Source organism: Homarus americanus, unplaced genomic scaffold, assembly GCF_018991925.1.
Source record: "Homarus americanus isolate GMGI-L3 unplaced genomic scaffold, GMGI_Hamer_2.0 scaffold59495, whole genome shotgun sequence".
Classification (NCBI taxonomy): domain Eukaryota; kingdom Metazoa; phylum Arthropoda; class Malacostraca; order Decapoda; family Nephropidae; genus Homarus; species Homarus americanus.
The window spans coordinates 2,860,510-2,886,784 of NW_024732415.1; the positions used below are offsets into that span (position 1 = coordinate 2,860,510).

A 26,275-nucleotide genomic window follows, 5' to 3' on the forward strand; every position below is an offset into this window, starting at 1 on the left:
GTTTAGTCCCTATGATACCCAGCCCCATTATCAGGTTGGTTTAAAAACATTAGGGCCTTTTAGGATATATCTGACCTACATTGTCGTCATACATTATATAACAAAGCCGTGGTGGATATCTTTAATATTCTTGTTTTTGAGACGTTGTGAAGCACTACTTTCTTCATCATTAGTGTTGTGAAATGAAGAACATTATTATTTTTTTATACTGTAATCAACAAATATTTTTTTCAGTGAGAGTAACATTGGAATGAAAACATTAAAAAAATAATAAAAATTAACGTGACTAAAAATAAACTGTAATAAATGTTAAAAGAATATATACAAATTATTCATTATACTAAAACATCACATAAGACAAAATCTAACCTTTCGATATAATTAATGTGTTGAGTACATTATACATCAAAAGACGAGTTGATAGATTACATACAAATACTTAGAAGACCCAAAGAACTGAAATAATATCAGACAAAGACTCTTTACGATGAACAAAATTAGTTTTAAAAAGTAAATTGGTAAGTTTGAACAAATATGTTAAAACAGAATAAACAATGAAAATATGAAATAGTCAGAATTAATAAAGATTCAATTATTTCATACTTGAGTTGTTAATAAAACGTCAAATGAAGCCAATAAATGAATGTTACTTTAGTTCTGTTCACTTTATTATTTGTTAAAGTGACTGACATGAGTATAAGAGGTGTTGTGGTCCCTGAGAGATGCAGTACTAAGCAAAAATACATACTTGAAGACCAGAGGTGTTAAAGTGCAGTAATACATTTATCAACACATCAACGTGACTGTGTGAGTGTATGAGTGACAGTGAGACTTCAGAAGTGACTGTGAGAGTGAGTGACAGTGTAAGAGCGATTGCGAGACTTCAAAAGAGTGACTGAGTTGTATACTTAGTGTGATCGCGCGGGAGTGGAGTGTTGCCAACGGGTGAGCCTGTAAATAAACATACCGAATGTCGTAGTAGGGCTATAAACATGAGAGAGAGAGAGAGAGAGAGAGAGAGAGAGAGAGAGAGCAATGATTCTAATTTATGAAAAAAAAACGCATTATACTAATTTTACCTTAAATTTCTACATAAAAACGAAAACAAATTAATAACTAAAAAAAAAATCCTCTCCAACGTACAGTAAACATGAGGCGGAAGGTGACACCACAACCACCGCCACATACAGTACATAGATGGCGAACGAGTGAATGGAAGAGAGATAACGGCATATGTTTATCTTTCTCTCCGTCATCTCAAGGAAGTAATCGGTTTCTATATACTGGCAGGGAAGAAGACTCTATCCCTGGCTCACCTCGCTCCTATACCCGAGGGAAGGCAGACCTAAAGAAAATGGTCAGTCTTCCACCATCTTGTATTAGTGTTTATTAAGTCATAGAATTCGGCCTTCTGGTCCCATCTGGGGTTAGTGAGATTAGTTGTGGAGTTATTGTGGTAGTTGTAGTAAGGGTGAGGGTGGTAGTGGTGGTAATGGTGGTAGTGGTGGTAGTGGTGGTAATAGCAGTAGTGGTGGTAGTGGTGGTAATAGCAGTAGTGGTAGTTAGTGTTAATAGCCTTAGTGGTAGAAGGGATAGTGGCAGTAGTAGTAGAATTGTTACTACCACTACCAACATTATGGTTACGTTTACACTTAGACAAGCATCATCTATAGCCTTGATATATGGTAACTTTTATGTCAATTTTACTCTTATTTCGTTAACTTTAACAACTATTAACTCTCACGTACACCGTCTTATAAAAATCACAACTGTTGCTTAAAAAATACAACTTGTATATCATAGTAAGATATCTGGAAACACACACACACACACACACACACACACACAACAACAACAACAACAACCAAAAAAAAAACTAATATACATATCCATCGTAATATCTTGGTGGACATAAATCACCAAGGTTGTCGAGCGTCTTTTCATCTCTTTGTCGGTGGACACTTTTGTGGAGGTCTGCCCAGCATCACCCGGCAAAGTCCAGCTAGACTCTTCCATACAGTAGACGCGTAGAGCTTGACTGTACATGTGTGAAGTAACTATTTTTAACTTGACCTTTATATGATACATAACTAAGGTCACAAAGGTCACAGATCATCCATGTGGAAGCTCAGTATTCCCCTCTAGTTATTGGTGTTGATACGTAACCAGTGTTATGTCGAAGTAGCTCCGAACTTTCGCCAATACAATATCCTCAATTTATGTGCCTTTCCAAGAATCCTTATCCAGCCAACAGATATACAAGTTTATAACAACGTCTCATCTCTTTCTCCATGAGTAGCTACCCGGAAAACCAAATATAATTCATCTTGACAAGTTTGTAAGGGACTTGTGGTGACGAGAAGCCACAACAAAGGGATACTCTCCAGATTACTAATGAATGAGGTGCTATTAAACAAGTTATTAATATATGGTACAAGTTATACCCCAACTTGGACAGTGCGCTTCTCACTTAAACTTATATGAAATAAGTTTGAGATACTTAACAACTCAAAATAGTAGTAAGTTTGTTGATGTATGATGCGAGGTGCGTAGGAAAATTGTGACCAACTAATATTCGTAACGTCACGGTAAATAACACAACAGAATGTATCAGACAAGATATATGACCGATCACATAACACAATGATGAGCACTGATGTATACTTTTAACAAGACTTCACTCGAGCAAGATGCCAACTTATGGTATGACCTCAATATTTGACCTTTTGACCTTCAGATCATAATTATTACTGAGGTCATCGTGGTGAATATACAGTACACCAGCACTTGACACAGCAGGTTTATCTCTTCTGTAGGTTAGGTTAGGTGACGTGAGGTGAGGTTATGTCAGGTTAGGTTAGGTTAAAATACATAGACAAATTTAAACAAGGTCAACAGCTATAATCTTCACTTGTGCCTTCCTAAAAGACACTTAAAAGAGCTAAAGTAATACCCAAGACACACAGAAATTAAAAATAAAGCCAAATCAGTAAAACACAGATCCAAAGTAATGATAATTATTGTGTATAATGCCCAGGAGGCGATGACTGTGCTAAGTACCATAAATGAGGAGTATAATAGCCCCCACTGTATGATTATTGCTGCTAGAGTGGCACTCTTGTCTGGAGTCTGTGTGTGTGATAGACTGAGGAGAAGTGGGACGGTTAGTGAATAGACCAGGCTGAGGGAGGCTGATCTCTCTCTCCTCTCTCTCTCTACTTCTATATCTGTCTGTCCACACAGTCACATCTCACCAGATCTCACTCTCCCAGCTCCACAGCCTCTCACTCTCCACCTCCCAGCCTCACCTCCCCAGCTCCCCACTCTCCCAGCCTCTCCCTCCCAGCCTCTCCACACTCTCCCAGCCTCTCCCTCTCACAGCCTCTCCCCCTCCCAGCCTCTCACACCTCCTCCCACTCTCCCCTCTCCTCCCAGCCTCACACTCTCCCAGCCTCTCACACTCTCCCAGCTCACCCCCCTTCTCCCAGTCTCCTTATCACTCATTCACTCGCTCACTCACTCACTCACTCACTCACTCACTCACTCACTCACTCACTCACTCACTCACTCACTCTCCCTTCTACCTCTCACACTCTCACACACTCTCCACCTCTCATAGCTCTCCCCCTCCCTCACTTGACGAAGGTTCAACTGGATGCAATAATTTTCTGCTACCTTCTGTGTTAAATGTCACTTTCTGTCAGTCTAAAAAGAGATTCAAAGTGTTTTAGATTTAGATAGTTAGATTAGGCTAGATTTGGTTAGGTTAGGTTAGGGTAGTAAAATTTTGTGAGATTAAGTTAGACTGGTATTTGGTTAGGCTAGGTTAGGTTTATGTTAGATTATGTTAGATTAGGTTAGACTGGGTTTTGTTATGTTATGTTAGGTAAGGATAGATTAGATTACGTTGTTATGCTATGTTATATCATGTTAGATTAGGTTAGGATAGGTTAGGTTAGATTAGGTTAGGTTAGGTTAGGATAGGTTAGGTTTTCTCGTTAGTAATATTGCTAGAGAATTGAGGTATAAAAATAAATATTGTTTTTATTATATTTTATATCAAGGAAAAGTATTAAGGAACGAATATAAAATAAACACAATTATACAAACATCTGACATGGAAATAAAAAACAAATAAAAATAAACATAATATAAAAAAGTTGTAAGGAAAGATGTGTAACAGTGAGAAAAAAAAGCACAAAAAAAAGAACTGAATATAAAATAAAACAACCCGAACGACCGCCTTAATAATGGAATTTTACACACATCAAACACGGGGTCTTTTTTTTTCATTGTTTTTGAGTGGGGGAAATTGTTTAGTGTTGCCAGAAACACGTGAATGCCCTAGAGAATATTTCCCACTCCTCTGGTAACACTGTGTGAGAAGGTGTGCCACTTCCCTGGTAACACTGTGTGAGAATGTTTCCCACTCCCCTGGTAACACTGTGTGAGAGGGTTTCCCACTCCTCTAGTAGCACTGTGTGAGAGGGTTCCCACTCTCCTAGTAGCACTGTGTGAGAGGGTTCCCACTCCCCTGGTCACACTGTACCAAAACCCCCACCCCTCTCTTCACTGCCCTTCAGATTCTTTCAGATTCCTACGTTAATTTTTTCCTCCCATTTTAAACTAGGTCGTGTGAGAGCGCATCCAATATGACCTCTCTTGACTCGCCAGGATGACGATGGGGGTGAAAATGGCGTCGGGATTGCACAGAGACTCAAGTTAATTTCATTTGGGTAGTCAGTCAGTCAGTCAGTCAGTCAGTCACCGCGTTTCATGTGAGAACGAAAAGAAAAAATATATATCACACGAAATTATGAGGATTTGTATAGAAAGGTTTACACTTACATTCCCGGTGTGTATGTGTGTGTGTGTGTGTGTGTGTGTGTGTGTGTGTGTGTGTGTGTATTATTATTATTACTATTATTATTATTACCATCATCACTATTCCTATACTCTTCTTTTTCCTTCCATAAAAAACATAAAAAAAACTCAAATAAACTTCAAACTTTTTTTTCTTCTCAATAAAGATTCAGTTTTTGTGCGTCACCGACCATTTACCATAATGTTATCATCGTTTGGCCGTGTGATACCCGCCCCCTCCCTCACTCCTCCTACCCCTCCCTCACTACCCCCCTCCCCCCCCTCCCCCTCCCCTACTTAATGCTGTTTTTTTACCATGTGTCCTAATTTTTTTAGGTGTGTGTTATTGCTGTGATTAATGTGGTGGTGGTGGAGGGAGGGGAGGGAGGGGGAGGGAGGAGGGGGAAGGGGGAGGGGAAGGTGGAGGAGGGGGAGGCGGGGAGGATATAGAATGGAGAGGAGAATGAGAGGGCAGGGAAAATAGAAATGAAAATCAGACAGACAGACAGACAGACAGACAGACATAAAAGGCCATAAGCCAGGTTCATTAAGTCTTAATTGGATCATCATTCATAACCACACAGTGTAGTGACTGGTTATATTATTAGCTGGGGTATGGTGACGACTCTCTCTCCTAATTTTTCATTCATTCTCTTACTTTCTCATTCTCTCTTTTCTTTTACTTTAGCTCTCTTTATTTATCTCTCTCTCTCTCTCTCTGGGGACCTTGGCTGGATTATAACGCGAAGAGAGAGAGAGAGAGAGAGGAAACAAAACTTGGAAGAATTGAGATTGAAAAACAAAACAAAAACATGAAATAATAAATCGAGGAAGAAGAGAAAGCAAAAGAGAGATAGGGAGGAAGATAATGGGATAAAGGGAGACAAAGGTAGACAGGGAGGGAGGAAAAGATAAAGGAAGGGAGAAGGATAAACAGAGGGAGAGAGAGAGGAGAGTAAATAAACGGAATGAAAGAAAAAGAAAGACGAGAGAGAAAAAAAGAAAATATGTGAAAGTGAGAAAACAAAAGACATAAGTGAGAGATGGAGGGAAAAAGACGAAGTGGAAGAGTGAAATAAGTGTGATAAAGGTAGAGATGGTGAGAGAAGAAGGGAGGGAGAGAGAGAGAGATAACTGGAGAGATAGGGAAGGAGACAGGAAGGAAACTAAGGAAGCAGTAGTGAGAAAAGAAGAAAGGTAGATGAGAAGGGAGAGAGAGAGAGAGAGAGAGAGAGAGAGAGAGAGAGAGAGAGAGAGAGAGAGAGAGAGAGAGATAGAGAGAGAGAGAGAGAGAGAGAGAGAGAGAGAGAGGCACTATGAACAGGTCTTCCTCACTGCTGTGTTGCACAAACAGGGAGGACTTCACCTGCCTTTGTGCTTCTGTTTACTTACACTACCTCCTGCTTATTATATCTCTCTCTCTCTCTCTCTCTCTCTCACCTGGCGAGTAATCAGGTGAGAGGTTCAGGCCAGGTAGAAAAAAAAATATTTATTGCCATGTCGAACAAAGTTTATTATTTTTACCCTTCGCTATTTTTTTTACATATTTATTTACTTATTTACAATATTTACATAGAAGAATTTGTTTGGTATCTTCTTACATACTCATGTTATGTACTCAAAAGATACACACACACACACACACACACACACACACACACACACACACACACACTGTTCAATGTTGTCCTTGTTAATTTGTTCTTTTTTTTTTGTTATTGAGGAGAAAAAAATATACATTCCCTTTCCTTTACCTAATTTATATTGATTAATTATTACTTCCCATTTATATAATTTATCTTAATTTATCTTGTTTCTCTCTCCTATCTTCCCCGTTCTGTTGTCCTTGTAAATAACTTTCGATTTTATTCATTTTATTTTATTTCTTATATAAATTTTGTGATTATTATTTTGTATATCATCAATCACCACAGCAATAACTACAACCACAACTACTACTATTACTAACCACTACAGCAATAATTATCACCACGATTACCATCATTAACGAGCACAGTAATGACTATCACCATAACTACCACAATTTTAAACCGACATAGCAATAGCCATCACCACAACTACCACCATCATTAACCAACACAGCAATAAGTATCACCACAACTACCACCATCATTAACCAACGCAGCAATAACTACCAACACCAACCACAACCACGAACAACAACCAGCACCACTAATAACCACAACTACCACCAACAACAACCACAATCCTAGTAATGCAAACAATAAAGACTTAATCACTAACAATTTTTCTCCTTCACCAAATTAATTACATCTATAGAAGTTGTGTGGTGTTTGATCGTATTACTTCATTAAAGATATTGTTTGTGAAAGTCTTGGAACGTTTAATAAATTACTAAAAAGTGAGAAAAAAGGTTGTCTGTTCTCTGTTAACTTGCAGTTAAAACTTAAGTGTAGAGTTAAACTTTAAATATATTTCTTTCTTATTGGTATAAAGTTTAAGTGATCTGTAATGGTTCTTCATAAATTAATGTATTCTTTCAATATATTTACGTTTGATTGATTACATTATTGTGTAATTTACCCAAAGTTAAGTAATGATACTACTACTACTACTACTACTAAACTATTTTCACTTGTACAATTGGTAAGCATGTACTGTATACCCACATTACTGCTCTAGTGAAGATTACAATACTATCGGTATGTTTAAGGGGCGGGTGGGCGTATGTTTACGACACACGTCTCCTAACAGGATCTAAACCAACGATCGATAGTTAGAGTCCCATGTCTGGCCATTAAATAAGGCACCTCTCGTCGACCCAACTACAGAAGGAGAACTTGACAATAGCTGGGGATATAAAGACCAGCTATGCCTTCTACTATGTACCGAAGGTGTAGTTTTCACCGTGCCGTACCCACACTGTCCCTAAGGGGTTCGCCAGGTGTACAGAACCAACATTCAACTTTAATTGTCGTCGCCTTTAGTAAATTTCACTAAAGTTTTCTCCAATATATTAAAGTTTTGAAACAGCCAAAAAGTTGTAGGTCAGACGGCCCCAGGCCTAATTGGTCTCAAGCTGATCTACTCTAACTAGACCCTAAAGACTGGGTCTGATGAGGATGGGTCCCATTATGTCTTCGTCCTATTAGGTCTGAGGCCTATAAGTCTGGAGCCAATTATATCTGAGACCTATTAGGTCTCAGGCCCTATCTCAACAGCCAGCAAACATCAGATTTAAAGAGATTTCTAAGATTTGATTGCTCGAGAGAGAGAGAGAGAGAGACAGAGAGAGAGAGAGAGAGAGAGAGAGAGATGTTGGTGGGGATGAAGAGATTTTCTGTTTATGGGTACTCTCTCTCTCTCTCTCTCTCTCTCTCTCTCTCTCCCTTTCACAAACCACAACCGACCTCGTTAGAATCAGCGTCCCACAAACTTTTTTCCCCAGGAGAAAAATACACCTTCCCGTCAATTGGTCCCTTTGTGAGGTCCACTAACTACCCGCTAAATACCCCCTAGTGGCCCCCTCACCCCGCTAACCACCCCTGCCCCCTTAACAACATCCCTAGCGTCACTCAACCCCCTAAATGCCCCCTGGAACCCCTTGCCTCCCCAGAGTCCCTTAGTCCCCCCCTTACCTTCCCACCGAACCTCCACCCCCACAGCCACCCCCTCTCTCTCTCTCTGTATGCCTGTCAGTCTTTCTCACATTTCCTCACAAATTTTCTTTATCTCTGTCTATCTGTCTCTCTCTACCGTTCACCTTTTCTCTTGACTTTTCTCTCTTTGTCTGTCTTTCTCTTTTTTCGTTCTCACTTTTTCTCTCTGACTGTCTGTCTGTCTGTCTGTCTGTCTCTTTGTAGTTCTCTCCTTAATTTCTCAAAGTTTCATCAATATTCATTTTTCTTTATTCAAGTTATCTCGTTCGCAACATGATTGGACTGACACATGGAGACACACACATACACGGACACACACACACACACACACACACACACCCACACACACACACACACACACACATACACACACACACACACGGACTCAAGAATGACTACAATTAATTCAGTGAAGGCAGTTTAAGTCATGCTAGAGTCTTGTACCGTCAAGGGAGTTGTGTCTCTCGTAATTTCTTTTGGTTGGTGGACGAGAGACAGCAGTGTGACGAATACCTTACTGACAGCTTAAACACCCAGGTTGTTGAGGCGCGCTGATAACATTATAACATGGACCTCAAAGACTCGTAAGAATGGTTAACAAAAAATATAAATCAAACTCAGATAAACTTTTGAAAGGAATGAATTTAACTTTATTGGAGCCCATCTGAGTAGATAACATGGATATGCAAATGAGCTGAAATCGACTTGACTGGACAAAAAGAAGTAATTTTATGTTTTTTTTCATTTAATTTTTTTTTCGCTGACGACATGAAAAAAGTTAATTCGAGCGTCAGTATCAGGTTATAAAGCTGCTCTTAATGGTAGTTAGCAGCCTTAATGGTCGTGATGGACCTTCTATCTATTGGTTATTCCATCACCAACTTTTCCCATTAAGTATTTTTTTTGGGTGAAGGTGAAACCCGTCTACCGTTTTCTAATCAGTTCACGAGGTGAGGGAGGTGGAAGGGAGGTCTATTATATTCCTGTCCTGGTTAGATTAATTTATTTTTGCTCCAAATAGTTTTTGGCTGTGGTCGATAGCCCAATTTTCTTCTTTACTGACTAACTGATAAACTGACTGACTGGCTGGCTGGCTGGCTGGCTGGCTGGCTGCACTCACGCACCTCTGATGAATTCTGAATTATTTTATCCCAAAACACCTAAGTTATTATGTAATATTATATAACTGATATATTTTCTCTAAATAAATAATGTTAAAACGCATCAAAACTAATTTAAAATCTAACACAAAACCTAAATTTTCTACTAAAATTTGAAATGAAGTCAAAATTCCCCTGAGAATATACCATAACTTTAAGAAAAATCTGTTTATAACTGAAGGGTAAAATCAACACTAGTGTACATTGCCTCGTGTGGCCTTGTGGTTGGGCGAATCGATCTAAGCCTTCAGATGTCACAGTTTCGAATCCCTTTAGCCGCTAGTTGTCACTCAGCCTCTGATGGCTGTGTCGGCTACCCTTGGTCAAATTGTCCTATGTTTACTATTGTTGTGCACTGTCCAGGTGTATATTGGAAATTGTGTATCTCCACGGTCTATGTATACAGTATACCTGCATTGTCTATATACACATGTTAAATTGTATACCTGTATTATCTATAACGAACCATACCAATTGAAAACTTGCGTGATGATTTTACTGAATAAATATAATTATAATATAAAACAAGACAGTTTCTTCACTCGGCTCGACAGTTCTTCTCTTAATAACTTCAATAAGAGATGATAATAATATAATGTGAATATAAATTAAATTAAACGTTTGGCTAACTGGTTTATCGGAAATCGTCTCGAGAGTTTAAGCTTTAACCATAATATTATTCCCGCGATGACTGGTGGTGGACTGGGTGGTGAGTACGGTAGTAATTTATTCTATACTCTAGTTATATGTAAGTACTGGTAGGTGGTGTTGTATGTATATAACTTATGGATTATACGTGTTAGTATAACGAGAGGCGTGTGGTAACTCTCCGCCTCTGTTATCGGAAATAAATTTGACGTTCTTCTACATAATTACGATAAAATATACTGAGGTTCAAGAAAATATTATTACTTGATAACATGCTAATATTATAGTGTTGTCACTGTTTATATATCAAATCAAGTTTATTATTTCAATACTTAGAATGTGAAATGTGTGCATGGTGACGACACTCACGGTCATCGTCACCTCTGACTGATACGCGTCACATGTCATCTTTGTTCACCTCACTCGTTATACGAAGCCTTTAAAGAAATAAAGGCATATTCTTAAAAAAAATATGTATTAAGACGCCTGACCTGGCATGATATTAGGTACTGTAAACTGGACAACCTGCTATTTTGTAATCACTATCACGGCAGCCAATCACAAGCCACATGAAGAAATGTGGGCGGTACATGTTCTCTCTCTCCAAAATGAACAAACTTCAGATAATTTATAAAAATTCTTTGGTTAATTTCCCGCCTTTAGAATTTACCAAAAGTGAACTTTTCTAATAATGAAAAAGTTCAGTGCATTTTCGACACCATCTTCATATCATAACCTCAGTGGGCCAGTTAAGTGTAATGTAGAGGTCTCACATTCTCATAAAAAACAGAGAAAAATATTCCTCCATGACCGCCCATAACTTTGGAAAAGATAACACACTTCCCTGACCGACCTGAGGGTACTGGGTAAACACTGCTCTCAAGATGGTGTCCATACTGGATTGAGACTCCTAGCACCAAGAGGTAAAACACTCTAGGTCAAGACAGACATATATATACACACGTCTAAGTTGGATTTTCTACATTACCATTCAATTAAATCAACAGAAACAGACAGACAGACAGACAGACAGACAAAAACACTGAAAGACAGACAGACATTAAAGCGGATATAAAAACAGAGAAAGACAGATGTTAAATCGGAGGGTATAAGGAGGGTCATCATAATTCAGGTGTGGTAGAGGTTAACGAGTTTGGCCAACACCTGAGCCATAGAGAAGCGGCCACCAGGTGAACCAACCAATTACCATTATCTCCCACCACCTCCATACTACCATTAATGGCAATTGTCCTTGTGTTTTTATATATATTTTCCTGGCGTTAGTTTCCATTAGATGTTATTAATTATCATGGCTTTATCTTCCATTAGATATCATTAGTTCTATTATTAATCAATAAAACGTAAAACACACTCAAATAATTCTTGGCACACAAAACCCTACAGTACATTAAAGTATTACACACACACACACACACACAAACACACACACACACACACACACGCTGAATCACCCTTTAGGTAAGCGTCCGTGAGCCAGGTGGAGCCACAGGACAAGACAAAAATGAGCATATTTGTTGTGGTGTGTTAGGGCAGCTGCTGGAGGTAGACGTATGTGTATTTTATACCGTCCGTGTGTCACCCAGGCAGCTCAGAAAATGCTAAGGAACATTTTTGGTGCATGTTAGACCCAGTGAGAACGATATATACACCCCATGTTTTATATCGCATATCTTAGTATTAATCACATTATTTTGTAAGTCTGTGTATAATCTATCTATCTGTCTGTCTGTCTGTCTGTCTGTCTGTCCCTTACAAAAACTCTCCTTTGGTTTACACATTGCTTCTCGTTTTAACCATTTATATTAGGTGAAATTGGCTCTTGTTTTCCTCAATCGATTAATACGACTCGACTACGAGGGTAACTTTCTAATCTGTATTCAGTGTCACCTAGTGTGTGTGTGTGTGTGTGTGTGTGTGTGTGTGCTATTACTAGTATTATAACCATGGCCACACTAGCTTGCTGTGTGCCCTAGCATTAATAGCATAACCACATCCCCATCAACGTGTATGAATTAGTAATAGCAGTATATTCCTTCAGCATATTGTGTGACCTAACCTAACCTAACCTAACCTATCAATAGTCTCCCATTCATAACAATAACAGTATCTCCTCAACAATAAATACTACTCCTACATTTCAGGAATCACGTTAGGTTAGGTTAGGTTAGGTTAGGTTAGGTTAGGTTAGGTCCCAATTATTATACTGTCTTAGTCCAGACCATCACCCTCCTCCTCCTCCTTCCTCCTCTCAGCCCAGACCACCTTTCTCCTCCTCCCCCTCCTCTTCTTACACCACTGGATGTCACCAGAATACTGTCCAGACGCCAGAAGGAAGAACGTGCTCACCTTCCTCTCGTCTTAGCTGCTATGTGGTTCACGTCGCAAGTGTGTGTGTGTGTGTAATGAGAGAGAGAGAGAGAGAGAGAGAGAGAGAGAGAGAGAGAGAGACCAGTACAAAAGGCCAAAACAAAGGTGAATAAACAGTACATTAATACCGTCAACATAACAGGACAGGAACAACACAGACAGTCAAGTTATAGATATAAGCCTACCTAACGTTCACACACCTCGCCACCATCGTCAGTTTTGTACACTTGTAAAGAAAGTTACACAAGGTTCCCCTAATTCCCCGGTGCTGACGTGAAACCCCGGGTAAGTGAAGCCTCGAATAAGTGAAACACCAAACAATTGAAGCCGTGAACAAGTGAAGCCTTTAACAAGTGAAACCTCTAAATAAGTGAAGTCCCGAATAAGTGAAGCCTCAAGAAAGCGAAACCCCCAAACAAATGAAGCCTCGGAAAAATGAAGCCCCGAACAAGTGAAGCCCCAAATAAGTGAAGCCTCTAATAAGTGAAGCCTCCAATAAGTGAAGCCCCGAAGAAGTAAAACCCCAACAAGTGAAACCCCGAACAAGAAAACCCCCAAAATAAATAAAGCCCACAAAAAAGCCTCTAATAAATGAAGCCCCCAAACAAATGAAGCTTCGAACAAATGAAGCCTCCAACAGTCTTATTGCACAAAAGAAAAGGAATAATTTTTATTCTATCATGATCTAAAAAGCTTCGCCGGAATTCGCTGAGTGGGTTCGAATCATGTTCTTGGCGTCATCACCGAATTTGCGACTCTGATTGCCAACGTGACTCAAGTTGATGGGATGGGACGAGTATTCAGAATATTCAGGAATGATTATTTGTAATATTCAAGGAGGAAGATTCAATACCTGTATATTCAAGTGTGAATATTACATTTCGTCTAGGTGAAAATTAATATTCCTTATATTCTAGCACGAATATCCTAAGTAAACAATCACATTATATTTAGAATATGCAAATTGGAATACTTCGAATATCTTCCTCGTTTCATAAAAAAAGTCAAGGTAGAAATATTCTGATTATCAATTAAGAAAATTCATTGAATATTACCTTAGTAGGAAACATAAGCAGAGAAAGATAAAACAAATAAATAAATAAATAAATTTTACGATTAAGTTTCAGCGAAATTAATGAGAAATATTTTTGTAATGTACATTTAATTTTATTTAATTCAAAAAGATTAAATATAATGTACTTTTTATAGACAAAACGTCAAGCGAAAGTTAGGAAGGAAAATATTATAAGTTCATTAATGATGACAAAAGAAGTTGGCGAAAAGATGAGAGAAAAGTTTCTTTCTCTCTCTATTTTCTTTATTTATCTCTCTTCAGTCTCTCTCTCTTCTCTCTCCATCTCTTTTTCGTTGCTCTTTCTCTCTCTCTCTCACTCACTTAGCTTTCTTCGGTAAACAATGCCTGGTAAACAATGCCTGGTATACCAATGACTGGTAAACAATGCCTGGTAAACAATGCCTGGTAAACAATGCTGGTAAACAATGCCTGGTAAACAATGCCTGGTAAACACTGCCTGGTAAACAATGCCTGGTAAACAATGCCTGGTAAACAATGCCTGGTAAACAATGCCTGGTAAACAATGCCTGGTAAACAATGCCTGGTAAACAATGCCTGGTAAACAATGCCTGGTAAACAGTGCCTGGTAAACAATGCCTGGTAAACAATGCCTGGTAAACAATGCCTGGTGAACAATGCCTGGTAAACAAAAAAGAGTGATACCTGTCACACACACACACAATAACTCACGACCAAACTGATGTAAGCAAGATGTATATACCTTGGGAAGCTACACCTGCCTCCTCCCTACCTCTCTCCTTCCTTCCTTTACCTCCCTCCTCCCATCTTCTTTCCCTTGCCTCCCTCCTTTCACCCCTCTTCTCCTAACTTCCTTCTTTTACCTCCTTCCTCCCATCTTCCTTCTTTAGCTCCTTCCTCCAATCTTCCTTCTTTTACCTCCTTCCTCCCATCTTCCTTCTTTTACCTCCTTCCTCCCATCTTCCTTCTTTTACCTCCTTCCTCCCATCTTCCTTCTTTTACCTCCTTCCTCTCACCTTCCTCCTCCCTTTTATCTCTTTCCTTATCTCTCTTTCTGTCCCTTTATATTCTCCGTACCTCTCTCTCTCTCTCTTCCTTTTCTCCCTTCCGTCTCCAATCCCAACTCACACCTTCTCCCCTGTTTCACGTTTATTCTTTTGTCTTTTCCTTACCTCCCCATTCACCCCACAACTCACTCCTCGTCTCTCTGTTGATCCCCTTCTCTCAAAGCTTCCTATAGCTATTCTTTTTTTTCCTCCCCTTCCTCCACCCCACCCCCTTCCCTTCCTCCTCCTCCTCCTCACCCCTTCCCTTTCCTCCTCCTCACCCCTTCCCTTCCTCCCCACCCCCCTTCCCTTCCTCCTCCTCCCACCCCCTTCCTTCCTCTACATTCTCAAACTCTCCCTCATAAGCCTCTTTGCCTATCCTCCCCCCTTTTACCTCCACTTCCATAGTCTCGTAATTTATCTCCCCTTCCTCTCTCTCTCTCCCCCTATCCTCCCTTTATTAATGTGTTTTGTTGTATGCAAATTAGCCAGACAGGTAGATTCATCACGCTGGTCCTTTAAACAGGTGTGTTGTTCACAACATTCCCGTGAAAACAAACCAGTGTTTACCTCCGGGGTTCGTTTGTGTTGTTATATCCGCTTACGTTATCCACGAACACTCTAATGAATCCGATTTCTCGAACTTTCAAATGGAATATTGTTTCTCTTCATCCGAGCAGAATTCCATGGAAACTATTGTATCTATCAAAACAAAATAAAGATAGCGGTGCCAATGACGTTAAAATTTGCAAAAAACACCACAACTACAGGACTAGATATATAAAAAATCATCTGACTGCACTCGATTACACACACACACACACAAAAAAAAAAAAATAAAATAAAAATCAATAAAAAAATCAGAGAAGGATGGCTGAATGTCGTCTAAATCTCACTTAGAATCGATCGTAAATACATGGAGGTGTTTTTCTATCCTTAGCTAAGAATAATAATACGGAACATACTAGTGGTTGAGTTTGTGTACTATAATGTGCGTTGAGTTGTTACTGCTGCAACAACAGTCCTCACACCGGTGTATGTATGGATGTATGTATGGATGTATGTATGTATGTATGTATGACAGTGAGTGAGTTAGTAAATCATTGAGTCAGTGAGTGAATCAACGAGTTATTCCTACCCTCCTCTCCTTCATTCCTACCTTCCTCTCCTTCATTCCTGCCTTCCTCTCATTCTTACCTTCGTCTTTGTTCCATCGTCAGCACCCGTCACCTCCCATACTCCTGGGAAAAAAAATTAAGACAGGATGTAAACAAAGAAGATGATGAACTGAAAACGGTGTGCAAACAAACAAGGAAAATAATAAACAAATGAGGTGTAAATAAACAAGATCAACAACAGAAAACGGAATGTAAACAGATTCGGTTGACAATAATGGAATGTAAACAAATTCGGTCACCAAAAACGGGGTGTAAACAGAAATCGGTATGTAAACAAGTGGGTCAGCTGTAATAGGGTGTAAACAAGGGAGGTGATCAGCTCTGACAGGTCGGTTAATCAATGTTGTGTTACCTCTGTACTTACTACCTGTCAGGTGTTTATTGATGGCTACGTTTAGGAGGAGGAAGAAGAAGGAAGATGATGGGGGAAGAAGAGGAGGGAGGAAGAGAAGGGAAAAGGAGGAAGGTAGAAGAGGAGGAAGAAGGAGGGTGTGCTATAATTTTTACAAGTATGCGTAATATAAAGTACTGTATAGGTTTTTATTTAAATCTATTATTAGTTAGTTTCAAGATACACAAAAATAAAGTTACTAACCCTATAAACTATAAATGAAAGCCCCTCATCCTGACCATACAGTCATATAAATACAAGTAGCTTACAGTGGTACAGTACCTCACTAAGAGATGGCGTGGAGTGTCCGGACACCTCTTGAGCCATCACAAACTGATTCATCTAGACCCAGAACCCTGTATGACTCACTATGGAGTCCTTGATACCTGCACTAAGTCTCTGGCAAGACAGTTAGACTTACGTGGATTTAATCAACGTAACGCAGCAGTATTGGGGGTAGCCGGTGTCCATTTCTCTCGTCCACTGCTCGCCGTCCACTGTCACCCGTCTGTCTACGAGGTGGTGCGAATACGACTCAGCCGTCTCGCTCTAACCAATCACAGGCGACCTCGTGACGTCAGCTCTCATGTGGTTACAGCTAGTTACAGCCGATTACCTACTCGACACAATGGTGTTTGTGACAGGGAGAGGGAAGAGGAGAGAGAGAGAGAGAGAGAGAGAGAGAGAGAGAGAGAGAGAGAGCTAAATGAGGGCACCTGTCGCGTGGATCAAAGGTGAACATTTGTTCCAATTTAGGGGGAAGGTGGTGATGGTGGTGGTGATGGTGGTGGTGTTGGTGATGGTGGGGGTGCTGGTGGTGGTGTTGGTGATGGTGGGGTGGGGGGTGATGGTGGTGGTGTTGGTGGTGGTGATGGTGGGGTGATGGTGGTGGTGATGGTGGTGGTGATGGTGGTGGTGATGGTGGGGTGATGGTGGTGGTGTTGGTGGTGGTGTTGGTGGTGGTGATGGTGGGGGTGATGGTGGTGTTGGTGGTGGTGTTGGTGGTGGTGGTGATGGTGGGGGTGATGGTGGGGTGATGGTGGTGGTGTTGGTGATGGTGGGGGTGATGGTGGTGGTGTTGGTGGTGGTGATGGTGGTGGTGTTGGTGGTGGTGATGGTGGGGGTGATGGTGGGGGTGATGGTGGTGGTGTTGGTGGTGGTGATGGTGGTGGTGTTGGTTATGGTGATGGTGACAGTGTTGGGGATAGTGATTGTAGTGAAGGTGGTGGTAGGTTTAAGTATGATGGAAGTGGTTGATAATAATGATGGTAGCTGTACTGGTAGTAGTAATACTAGCAGTAATGGTGCCAGTGGCTGTAGTAGTAGTAGTAATAGTAATAGTAGTAGTAGTGCGACCGGGATATAGAGGTCTTCAACGAAAGCGAGGTCAAAATAACACCTAGGTACGGTAATCGGCACGACTGATTTCAAGACTGAATACGTGAAGGAAATCCAAGCTGTCAGGAATTAACAAGACTGAGCCAAACGCTGTGTAATGAGCATGATCCCTGACATTGGTCCTCTCATCCACCCTCTAGAAGAAGTCATCAGGGACGCATTTATTCCAACACGAGTGAAAAGCCACCACCTTACTCCAACACAAAGGTCACTCCTTGCACTGCCACCGAGACCAGGAAGAATGGGAATCACTAACCTGGAAGTTCTTGCTGCCACGGATAATCAGAACTGTCAAGCTCACGACAGCCCTCACGGAGTACATAGTGGCTCAAAATGTCGCAAGTGATGTACACAAGAAACGACCTATCCAAAATTCGATGTTCCATTACAAGAGAACTACAACACACCCAAAGTGAAAAACTTCAACAACTGATGCAACGACTGACAGAGATCGGGAAGAGAAAAGTTGAGGTAGTGCAAGAGGTGGGCGCCTCAAACTGGCTAACAACTCTACCGATAAGAGCAAAGGGCTTCAGCCTTAACAACCAAGAATTTACAGATGCCATTGTTCTTAGGCAAATTTTGTTCGCGGAAGGTATGACCACTTAATTTGTGTGTGGAACATCCTATGACTTCAACCATACCATTGTGTACAGGAAGGGAGGTTTCGTTTGCATGAGGCACGACGAAGTAGGGGCTCTCACAGCATATATGATGAAGAAGATATGCCTCAACGTTACTGTAGAACAAACCCTCTTCCCACTGGATGGAGAGAGTTTCATTCACCGGACTGCCAACACAACCAAATGGACGTCAGTGCTCAAGGATTCTGGACAAAGGGACAGCGAGCCTTCTTGGATATAAGAATATTCGATCCCCTGGACGCATGTAACCAACCTACCTCTCGAGGCTGGACACAGGAGGAATGATAATGAAAAGAACAGCATATACAGAGAGAATCCATAACGTGAACCAAGGCAGCATCACTCCTCGGGTGTTCATAACATGGTGGTGAGATGGGACGTAGTGCTAGGCGCATCTATGCTGGGGTGTTGTCAGAACAGAAGCAGCAGCACAGAAGTTACGTCGTGACCTGTTTGAAGTGTCGCCTATCTTTCTCTTTGCTCAGGTCTGCTCTGTTGTGTCTCAGGGGAACAAGATCTTTGGCCTCTAAACCAACAACAGTCACATACACGCACTATGAAGCAACAGTCGCCACATATTGTAGTTATGGTTATGATATCAATAATAATAGGTGCCGTTATCTACCAGTGTTATAATACCAGTTGGTTACGGTAAATGCGTAATGGAATTGCTTTTACAAGTGAAGGAAAAATATTGCCTGAAAAAATAGTTTAAAAAATCGGGACACATTTTTTTATTAAGGTAAACAGAAAAATAATGACGTAAAAAGCCATGAAATATTTATACAATTTTTACTACTCTTTTACAATAAAATATTATTAACTTTTTTAATTGGATTTTGACTTCATGAGTACGGCATGTTTACACGTACGTATGTGTGTATGTATGTATGTATGTATGTATGTATGTATGTATGTATGTATGTATGTATGTATGTATGTATGTATGTAATTATACCTACCTACATACATTCATACTTATGTGTATGTGTGATGATTTGTTGGCGACTTGTGGTGTAATGGTTAGCATACTCGCCTCGTGAAAGAGTAGACCCAGGTTCGATTCCTGGGAAGAGTGAAACTATGGGCAAGTTTCATTACGCCATTTGCCTCTGTCTACTTAGCAGTAATTGGGGACCTGGATGTTAATCGATTTTCAGATCGTGTTCCGGGGTAATGTTAGCCAGTGCAGTTGGCGAGTTGTCCGGTCTTCTCGGACTATTCCTTGACGCTGGGTCCTACACCTCGTTTCATTTAAAGTGTGGTTGTTGTGCTGGTGACATTATCTACAACTTAAACAAATCTACACCTAAGTGAGCCTAAGACCGGCCATCCTTCAACACCAGGGTCTACCTTATTATTGTATGTTATTACCAATGTGTGGCTACGTGTTTGCCTGAACCTTTAATTAATAGTCTGCAAATGTGCACATAAGTCATTGAAAGGAGTGTCCGTTATTCTGTCTGTCTGTCCGTTATTCTGTCTATCTGTTCGTTATTCTGTCTATCTGTCCGTTATTCTGTCTATCTGTCCGTTATTCTGTCTGTCTGTCCGTTATTCTGTCTATCTGTCCGTTATTCTGTCTATCTGTCCGTTATTCTGTCTATCTGTCCGTTATTCTGTCTGTCTGTCCGTTATTCTGTCTATCTGTCCGTTATTCTGTCTATCTGTCCGTTATTCTGTCTATCTGTCCGTTATTCTGTCTGTCTGTCCGTTATTCTGTCTATCTGTCCGTTATTCTGTCTATCTGTCCGTTATTCTGTCTATCTGTCCGTTATTCTGTCTATCTGTCCGTTATTCTGTCTGTCTGTCCGTTATTCTGTCTACCTGTCCGTTATTCTGTCTATCTGTCCGTTATTCTGTCTATCTGTCCGTTATTCTGTCTATCTGTCCGTTATTCTGTCTGTCTGTCCGTTAGTCCCTTCTCAGTATCCCTGTTTGTCTCGTTCTCTATTACACTCTTTTTCTCGCCTCCCCCTCACTCACTTTTTTATCGATTTAGCTTTCGTCCTCCCCATTTCTCTCCCCTACCTCTCTCTCTCTTTCTCTCTATTGGTTCTGTTTCTCTCTTAAATCCTCCTTTTTCTGTGTCCTTCCTCCCTTTATCTCCCTATCACTCATACACTCAACCTTCCTTAGCCTATTTTTACTATTTTCTTTCTTTATCCCATTCTCTCTTCCCCTCTCTCTCTCTCTCTCTCTCTCTCTCTCTCTACAGCGGAGTATTGGTAGAGACGAGAGACCGTTATTGATTGCCTCCTTGATGAAAATGCCTTTTATTTCCCATCTTCGTCATCGCCTTCGGCAGTAGGGACCAGCACTTGCATTCTTAAAGGTCCGTAAAGGTGAAAATTACCTCGTCAGCTAAATCGTAAAGGAACTAAACTGGTGTGGAATCAGAGTTACACCTTTTAGAATTACGTGTAAATATGGCGTCAAAATTACATAGATACTCTTTAAACTATAGTCGAATCTCAGAGCTCTTATGACTCCTACGCTGGTGTAGTGTGAAAGACTCTTATGTTAAGGTAGCGTCTCAGTGTAATTTTGACTGTCTTGTTGGTATGGTAAGCCAGCCAGCCAGCCAGCCAGCCAGCCAGCCAGCCAGCCAGCCAGCCAGCCCAGTTCTCATATCTCCTGGTAGGGCGAAAAATTAAGGTGTGAGGCTTTGAAAATGTGGACCATCGGGAGGCAATATAGAGAACGACTTTGTGACCAGAGAGAGAAGAAAGAAGAGAGAGAGAGAGAACTATATATATATATAACCCAAGGAGAAGGTAAAGCATTAATAAAATAGGCAAAAAAATCACTAAAATAGGAAACGTAAATACTGAAATAGGTAAAAATTATTCAAATAGGCAACTAATTTACTACAGTAGGCAACAAAACTACTAAAATACGCGAAATAAATACTAAAATAGGCAAAATACCTACATGAATAGGCAAAAAAAAGGTGACCAAAACTCAACAGCAGGATTATTTAGAGAGGCAAGTGTATGTGAGAGAGAGAGAGAGAGCCCTTTTCTCTCTCTCTCTCTCTTTCTCTCATTGTTTTCATTGACTCACTACTACTACTGAATGAGTCATTAATTCACTATAGCTCACTGACTCACTGACTCACTCACTTTCAACAGGTTTCACAGCTCATTCAGTGTGTTAATCAGTTCACAAAAGAGATGATTAACTAATGCAAAGCCAGGAACATGTTGAAAGCAATCCCGTAAATATTTGGGTTATTGTTATACTGCAATTACAAAAAAAAAAAATTGATTGCAGTATTTGAATTACAAGTTCGATATTTTTTGTTGTTTCTCGGATTCTCATGACGGATGTTTGTGTTTGTGTTGTTGTTGTTATTGTTGTTGTTGTGTGTGTATGTATGTGAGAGAGAGAGAGAGAGAGAGAGAGAGAGAGAGAGAGAGAGAGAGAGAGGACATTTTATTGTTTCCTGTAGACAGACAGACAAACACACACACACACACACACACACACTGAAACAAACAAACACACATTCCTGCACACACATACACACACTTGCACAAATACGTACACGTACACACACACACATAAACACACAAAAACACTCATACGCAAACACACACTCACACACAAAGGAATATTTTCACCGTACCATTGGCAAAAAAGCCAATTTTTTTTCAATATTGATGAACATTGGAAACTTAGTAGCTACGAGAGAGCGTTTAACATGTATAGGTGAATAGATAAATGGAAGCGAGAGAAAAATAAAGAACCCAGCTAAAGAACTTAAGAACCGTAGACCGGAATAGAACCGCGAATGACCAGAACCGTGAATGACCAGAACCGTGAATGACCAGAACCGTGAATGACCAGAACCGTGAATAACCAGAACCGTGAATGACCAGAACCGTGAATGACCAGAACCGTGAATGACCAGAAGACCGAACAAGCTATGCAGATAGACACTAGTCAATAAACTACATACTTTTTTTTTTTTAATTAAAATTCGAAGCAGCTGACAAAAGGTTTCATTAGGATCCGGAAAAAAAACCTTTCTTGATGTTCTGACCTGGAATTCGACCCCCTGTCCTGGGTATTGTGGATGGGATAATGTGTTACGGTTACGGGTCGGATAAGGTCATTCTTTGCTGTCTTGTTCAGTGGATTTATGTCATATTTACGGCCGGATAGACAAACGTGTGAACGGATGAACGTATAGACAGACGGACGGACTGATACATAGATAGACAGACGAACGGACTGATATACAGATAGGCAGAAGGACGGACGTACAGGGGTTGGCGCTACATGACTCCATCCTTGAAGATGACAACGAGAGTATAGGAAAATTGTCTTACCTGCAAGAATACAATTTGCATGTTAAACACCTGGAAGCTAACTTTACCCTCAAGTTTATTATAGCTTTAGGCTCACGTGAGGCGCACCTAAGATGGTTAAAGCTTAAGGGAAGGAAAATAAAGCTATACCTGTATACTGTCTATATATATATACTGTACACACCAACAGGTACACATATATTTACACACACACACACACACACACACACACACACACACACAAACACACACACTAACGTCTTAAAGTAAGTAGATAAAGATAATATAGCCAATAATGTCTTCAGCAAAATACAGCCACTCTTCCTATCTTTCTCTATAATTTATACTGTGTATGATAATCACCACTGGAGGATGAGTAACACCACTTGATGAATAGACGTCAAGTGAACGAGTTACAGTGCAAACAGAGAGAGAGAGAGAGAGAGAGAGAATGTGGCTTACGGCAATATTCCCTCCCTCCTCTCTCACCCCCCATCAGGAACATCATAAAATAATAGTGAGTTGCATTGACTACGGCAGAAAAAAAAAGAAAAGGAAAAAAAAATAACCCATTTACGAACGGCACTATGAATGGAATTGTATTATAAAGAGATGGAAATGGTATATGATGCCTTTTTTTTAATAATTTTTTTTTATTAGTTCCCTTTTGAATGGGAATGATGATAGAGGTAAAGGCTTTTGCCGCTGGTGAATTGTAAGTTAACAAAAAAATGCTCTTCATTGATTGTTAGAAAAAATCTGACAGGATTCGAATGTAAAAATTTTGAAGGATTTTTTTTGGGGGGAAGAGAAGGGGGGGAGGGGGGAAGGGGAGGGGTGGAGAGGAAAGGGGAAGGGGGAGGGGTGGAGAGGGGAAAGGGGTGGGAAGGGGGGAGGGGAAAGGGGGGAAGGGGAGGGGTGGAGGGTTTGTTTAGCGATCTCGAAAATGCCTTGTTTTATTTTCATCTTATTTTTGTGGATAATCAATGATTCTATTGTCTATTGGTCATGCAAGTTTACAGGGGTATGTGGAGGGAGGGGGGAGGAGGGAGGGGGGGGAGGGAGGGGAGGGAGGAGGGGAGGGGGGGAGGAGTGAGGATATGAGAGGAGGGGGAGTACAGAGTTGAATCTTGCTTTGTTGAGCGGTGTGTGTGTGTGTGTGTGTGTGTGTGTGTGTAGGATCAAGTTCCAACACCCAGAATACAATAATATGAAGCCCGCCGCCGACCTCGATTCAAAAGTCATCGTTTCATATGAACTTTTTACTTATAAATCCTCAAAGAAAAAAAAATAAATAATAAGATAACAGCCATTTGGTATTTAGGCAATTTTCAAATCTTCTCAAAGTGACTTGTTATTTCCGTCATCAAATATGTTTTTTGTTTTTTGCTTCTAACATCTGACCCAATCAAAACTGTCTCTTTTAATTTCCGTAGCTCTAATTTTGCCATCTAGATTGACTCTACATTGACACCTACAAAATTATCTCCCCTTTATCAAAAAAACGCTACAAAACGTTTCCCTTATTTCAGAAACCCTAATTTTGTAAAATAAACATGATAGCCAAAAAAATCCAGTCTTAGGGAAGCGTTTCGAGGCGTCACAAGGCAAAATCGGGTCTAATTAGCCGATTTTGGATCCTAAGATTAACGATTTTTCTTAACTTTTCAGCCTTGGTAAGAAAATTAAAAAAATGCCGATTTTTCATGATTTTTATCTTTTAAAAGTAATTCAGAATCTATCTCAGTAAGGTCGTGTAAAATCGTCTCTATGGATCGACCGAAACACACAAATAAATTCAACCATAAACCATCGATTTCTTGACAACCTTTGAACATGGAAGCGTGCAAGGGAAAAATTATGAAGAAAAGAGAGACGAGAGAAGAAATAGAGGATAAGAAGAAAAGAGAAAAAGAGATATAGAGAATTATATCAAAACATCGAATCTTTATTTTACTGGAATGAATACAAAGTAACAGAATAGTATTCCTTGTCCTACGAAAATTACAGAAGAAGAAGAAAAAGAAAAAGAAAAAGAAGAAGAAGAAGAACAAGAACAAGAAGAAGAAGAAGAAGAAGAAGAAGAAGACGAAGAAGAAGAAGAATAAGGAGAAGAAGAAATTTAAATGCCTATAACTCTAACAACTACTGAGTGTTTATCATTATCAATATACAACAACCACCAGCAGAACAACCAAACAAATCCATACTCTATTAGTTACGTCATTATTGAGTGACATTGTTCTCACGTATGACAGATGCCACGTGTTGTCCTTCTACGTGACACTGGGGACTGTATGGGGACCTTTCCTCTTACAGATGTTGTCCTCCACCAGGTGTTAAACGGAATATTTCTTCCCTATACATAACACCTGTTGTCCTCCCCACATAATAACAGGCGCTGTCATTCCCTCATAATAACAGGTGTTGTCCTCTTCACGTAATAACACCTGTTGTCCTCCCCACATAATAACACCTGTTGTCCTCCCCACATGATAACAGGTGTTGTCCTTCCGATATAATAATAACACCTATTGTCCTACCCACATAATAACACCTGTTGTCTTCCCCACATAATGACACCTGTTGTCCTCCCCACATGATAACAAATATTTTCTTCTCCCACAGGCGCCGCTGGGGACCTACTCCGGGGGGTGGACGTGCCCCAGTTCGCCTTCGCTGGGGGTCAGGCTACACTGAGCTGCTCATATGACCTCCGCTCCACCAGACTCTACTCCCTCAAGTGGTACCACAATGGCACCGAGTTCTATCGCTACGTCCCGACTGAACGCAATAGACCCATCAACATTCAACCCAGCCTCAAGTTCTCTGTTACCGTGAGTGTTCTCTAGTGATCTCTTGTGTGTTTTTAATGTTTTTTTGTGTGTTTTTAATGTTTTTTTGTGTGTTTTCTGGTGTGTTTTTCGTATATTTTGGTGTTTTTTGGTGTTTCCTGGTGTTTTTCTGATTTCTGTTTTTTGTGTTTCCTGGTGTTTTTCTGATTTCTGTTTTTTGTGTTTTCTGGTGTTTTCGTATATTCTGGTGTTTTTTTCTGGTGTTTTTTTTCGTATTTTTCGTATTATCTGGTGCATTATCAGTGTTTGTTGTTATTTGTTGTTCTTTATCGGTACCTGCACACCCAGCCTCACGTTCTTTGTTACCGTAAATGTGTTCTAAGAGTTAATTACTGTTCTCTAGTGTTCTTTAGTATCGAATGGTGTTCTCAAGTAATTCAAAGTGTTACATGTTGTCCTTGAGTAGTTTCTAGTGATTTTTGTTCTTGTTCGGTGTTCGCTGGTGTTCTTCAGTGTTTCCTAGTGTTCTTTAATGTTCTTTAAAATACCTTAATCTAACATAACCCAGCTTAATCCATTTAGTTATCGTTAGGGTGGTTAGTAGTCAGGTGAAATAAACTGGGGTGTCAAATCTTCACGTGATCCAGATTTAGATGAATTAATCCATGGAAACTGCCTGAACAAATATTAGTATTCGATCTTAGTGGATGTGAATAACCGCTTTCACACTATTTACTTTAACATTTTTAATTA

At 40.1% G+C, this 26,275-nt stretch overlaps 1 protein-coding gene across 1 annotated transcript in view; it reads left to right on the forward strand.

Moving 5' to 3' along the window:
- The window catches only part of LOC121868604, a 223,696-nt gene that overhangs the window by 48,020 nt on the left and 149,401 nt on the right, over positions 1 to 26,275 (forward strand). The window contains exon 3 of the mRNA XM_042369391.1: positions 25,356 to 25,564. Within this exon, the coding sequence (XP_042225325.1) occupies positions 25,356 to 25,564 (209 nt within the window). The remainder of the gene's footprint in view (positions 1 to 25,355; positions 25,565 to 26,275) is intronic.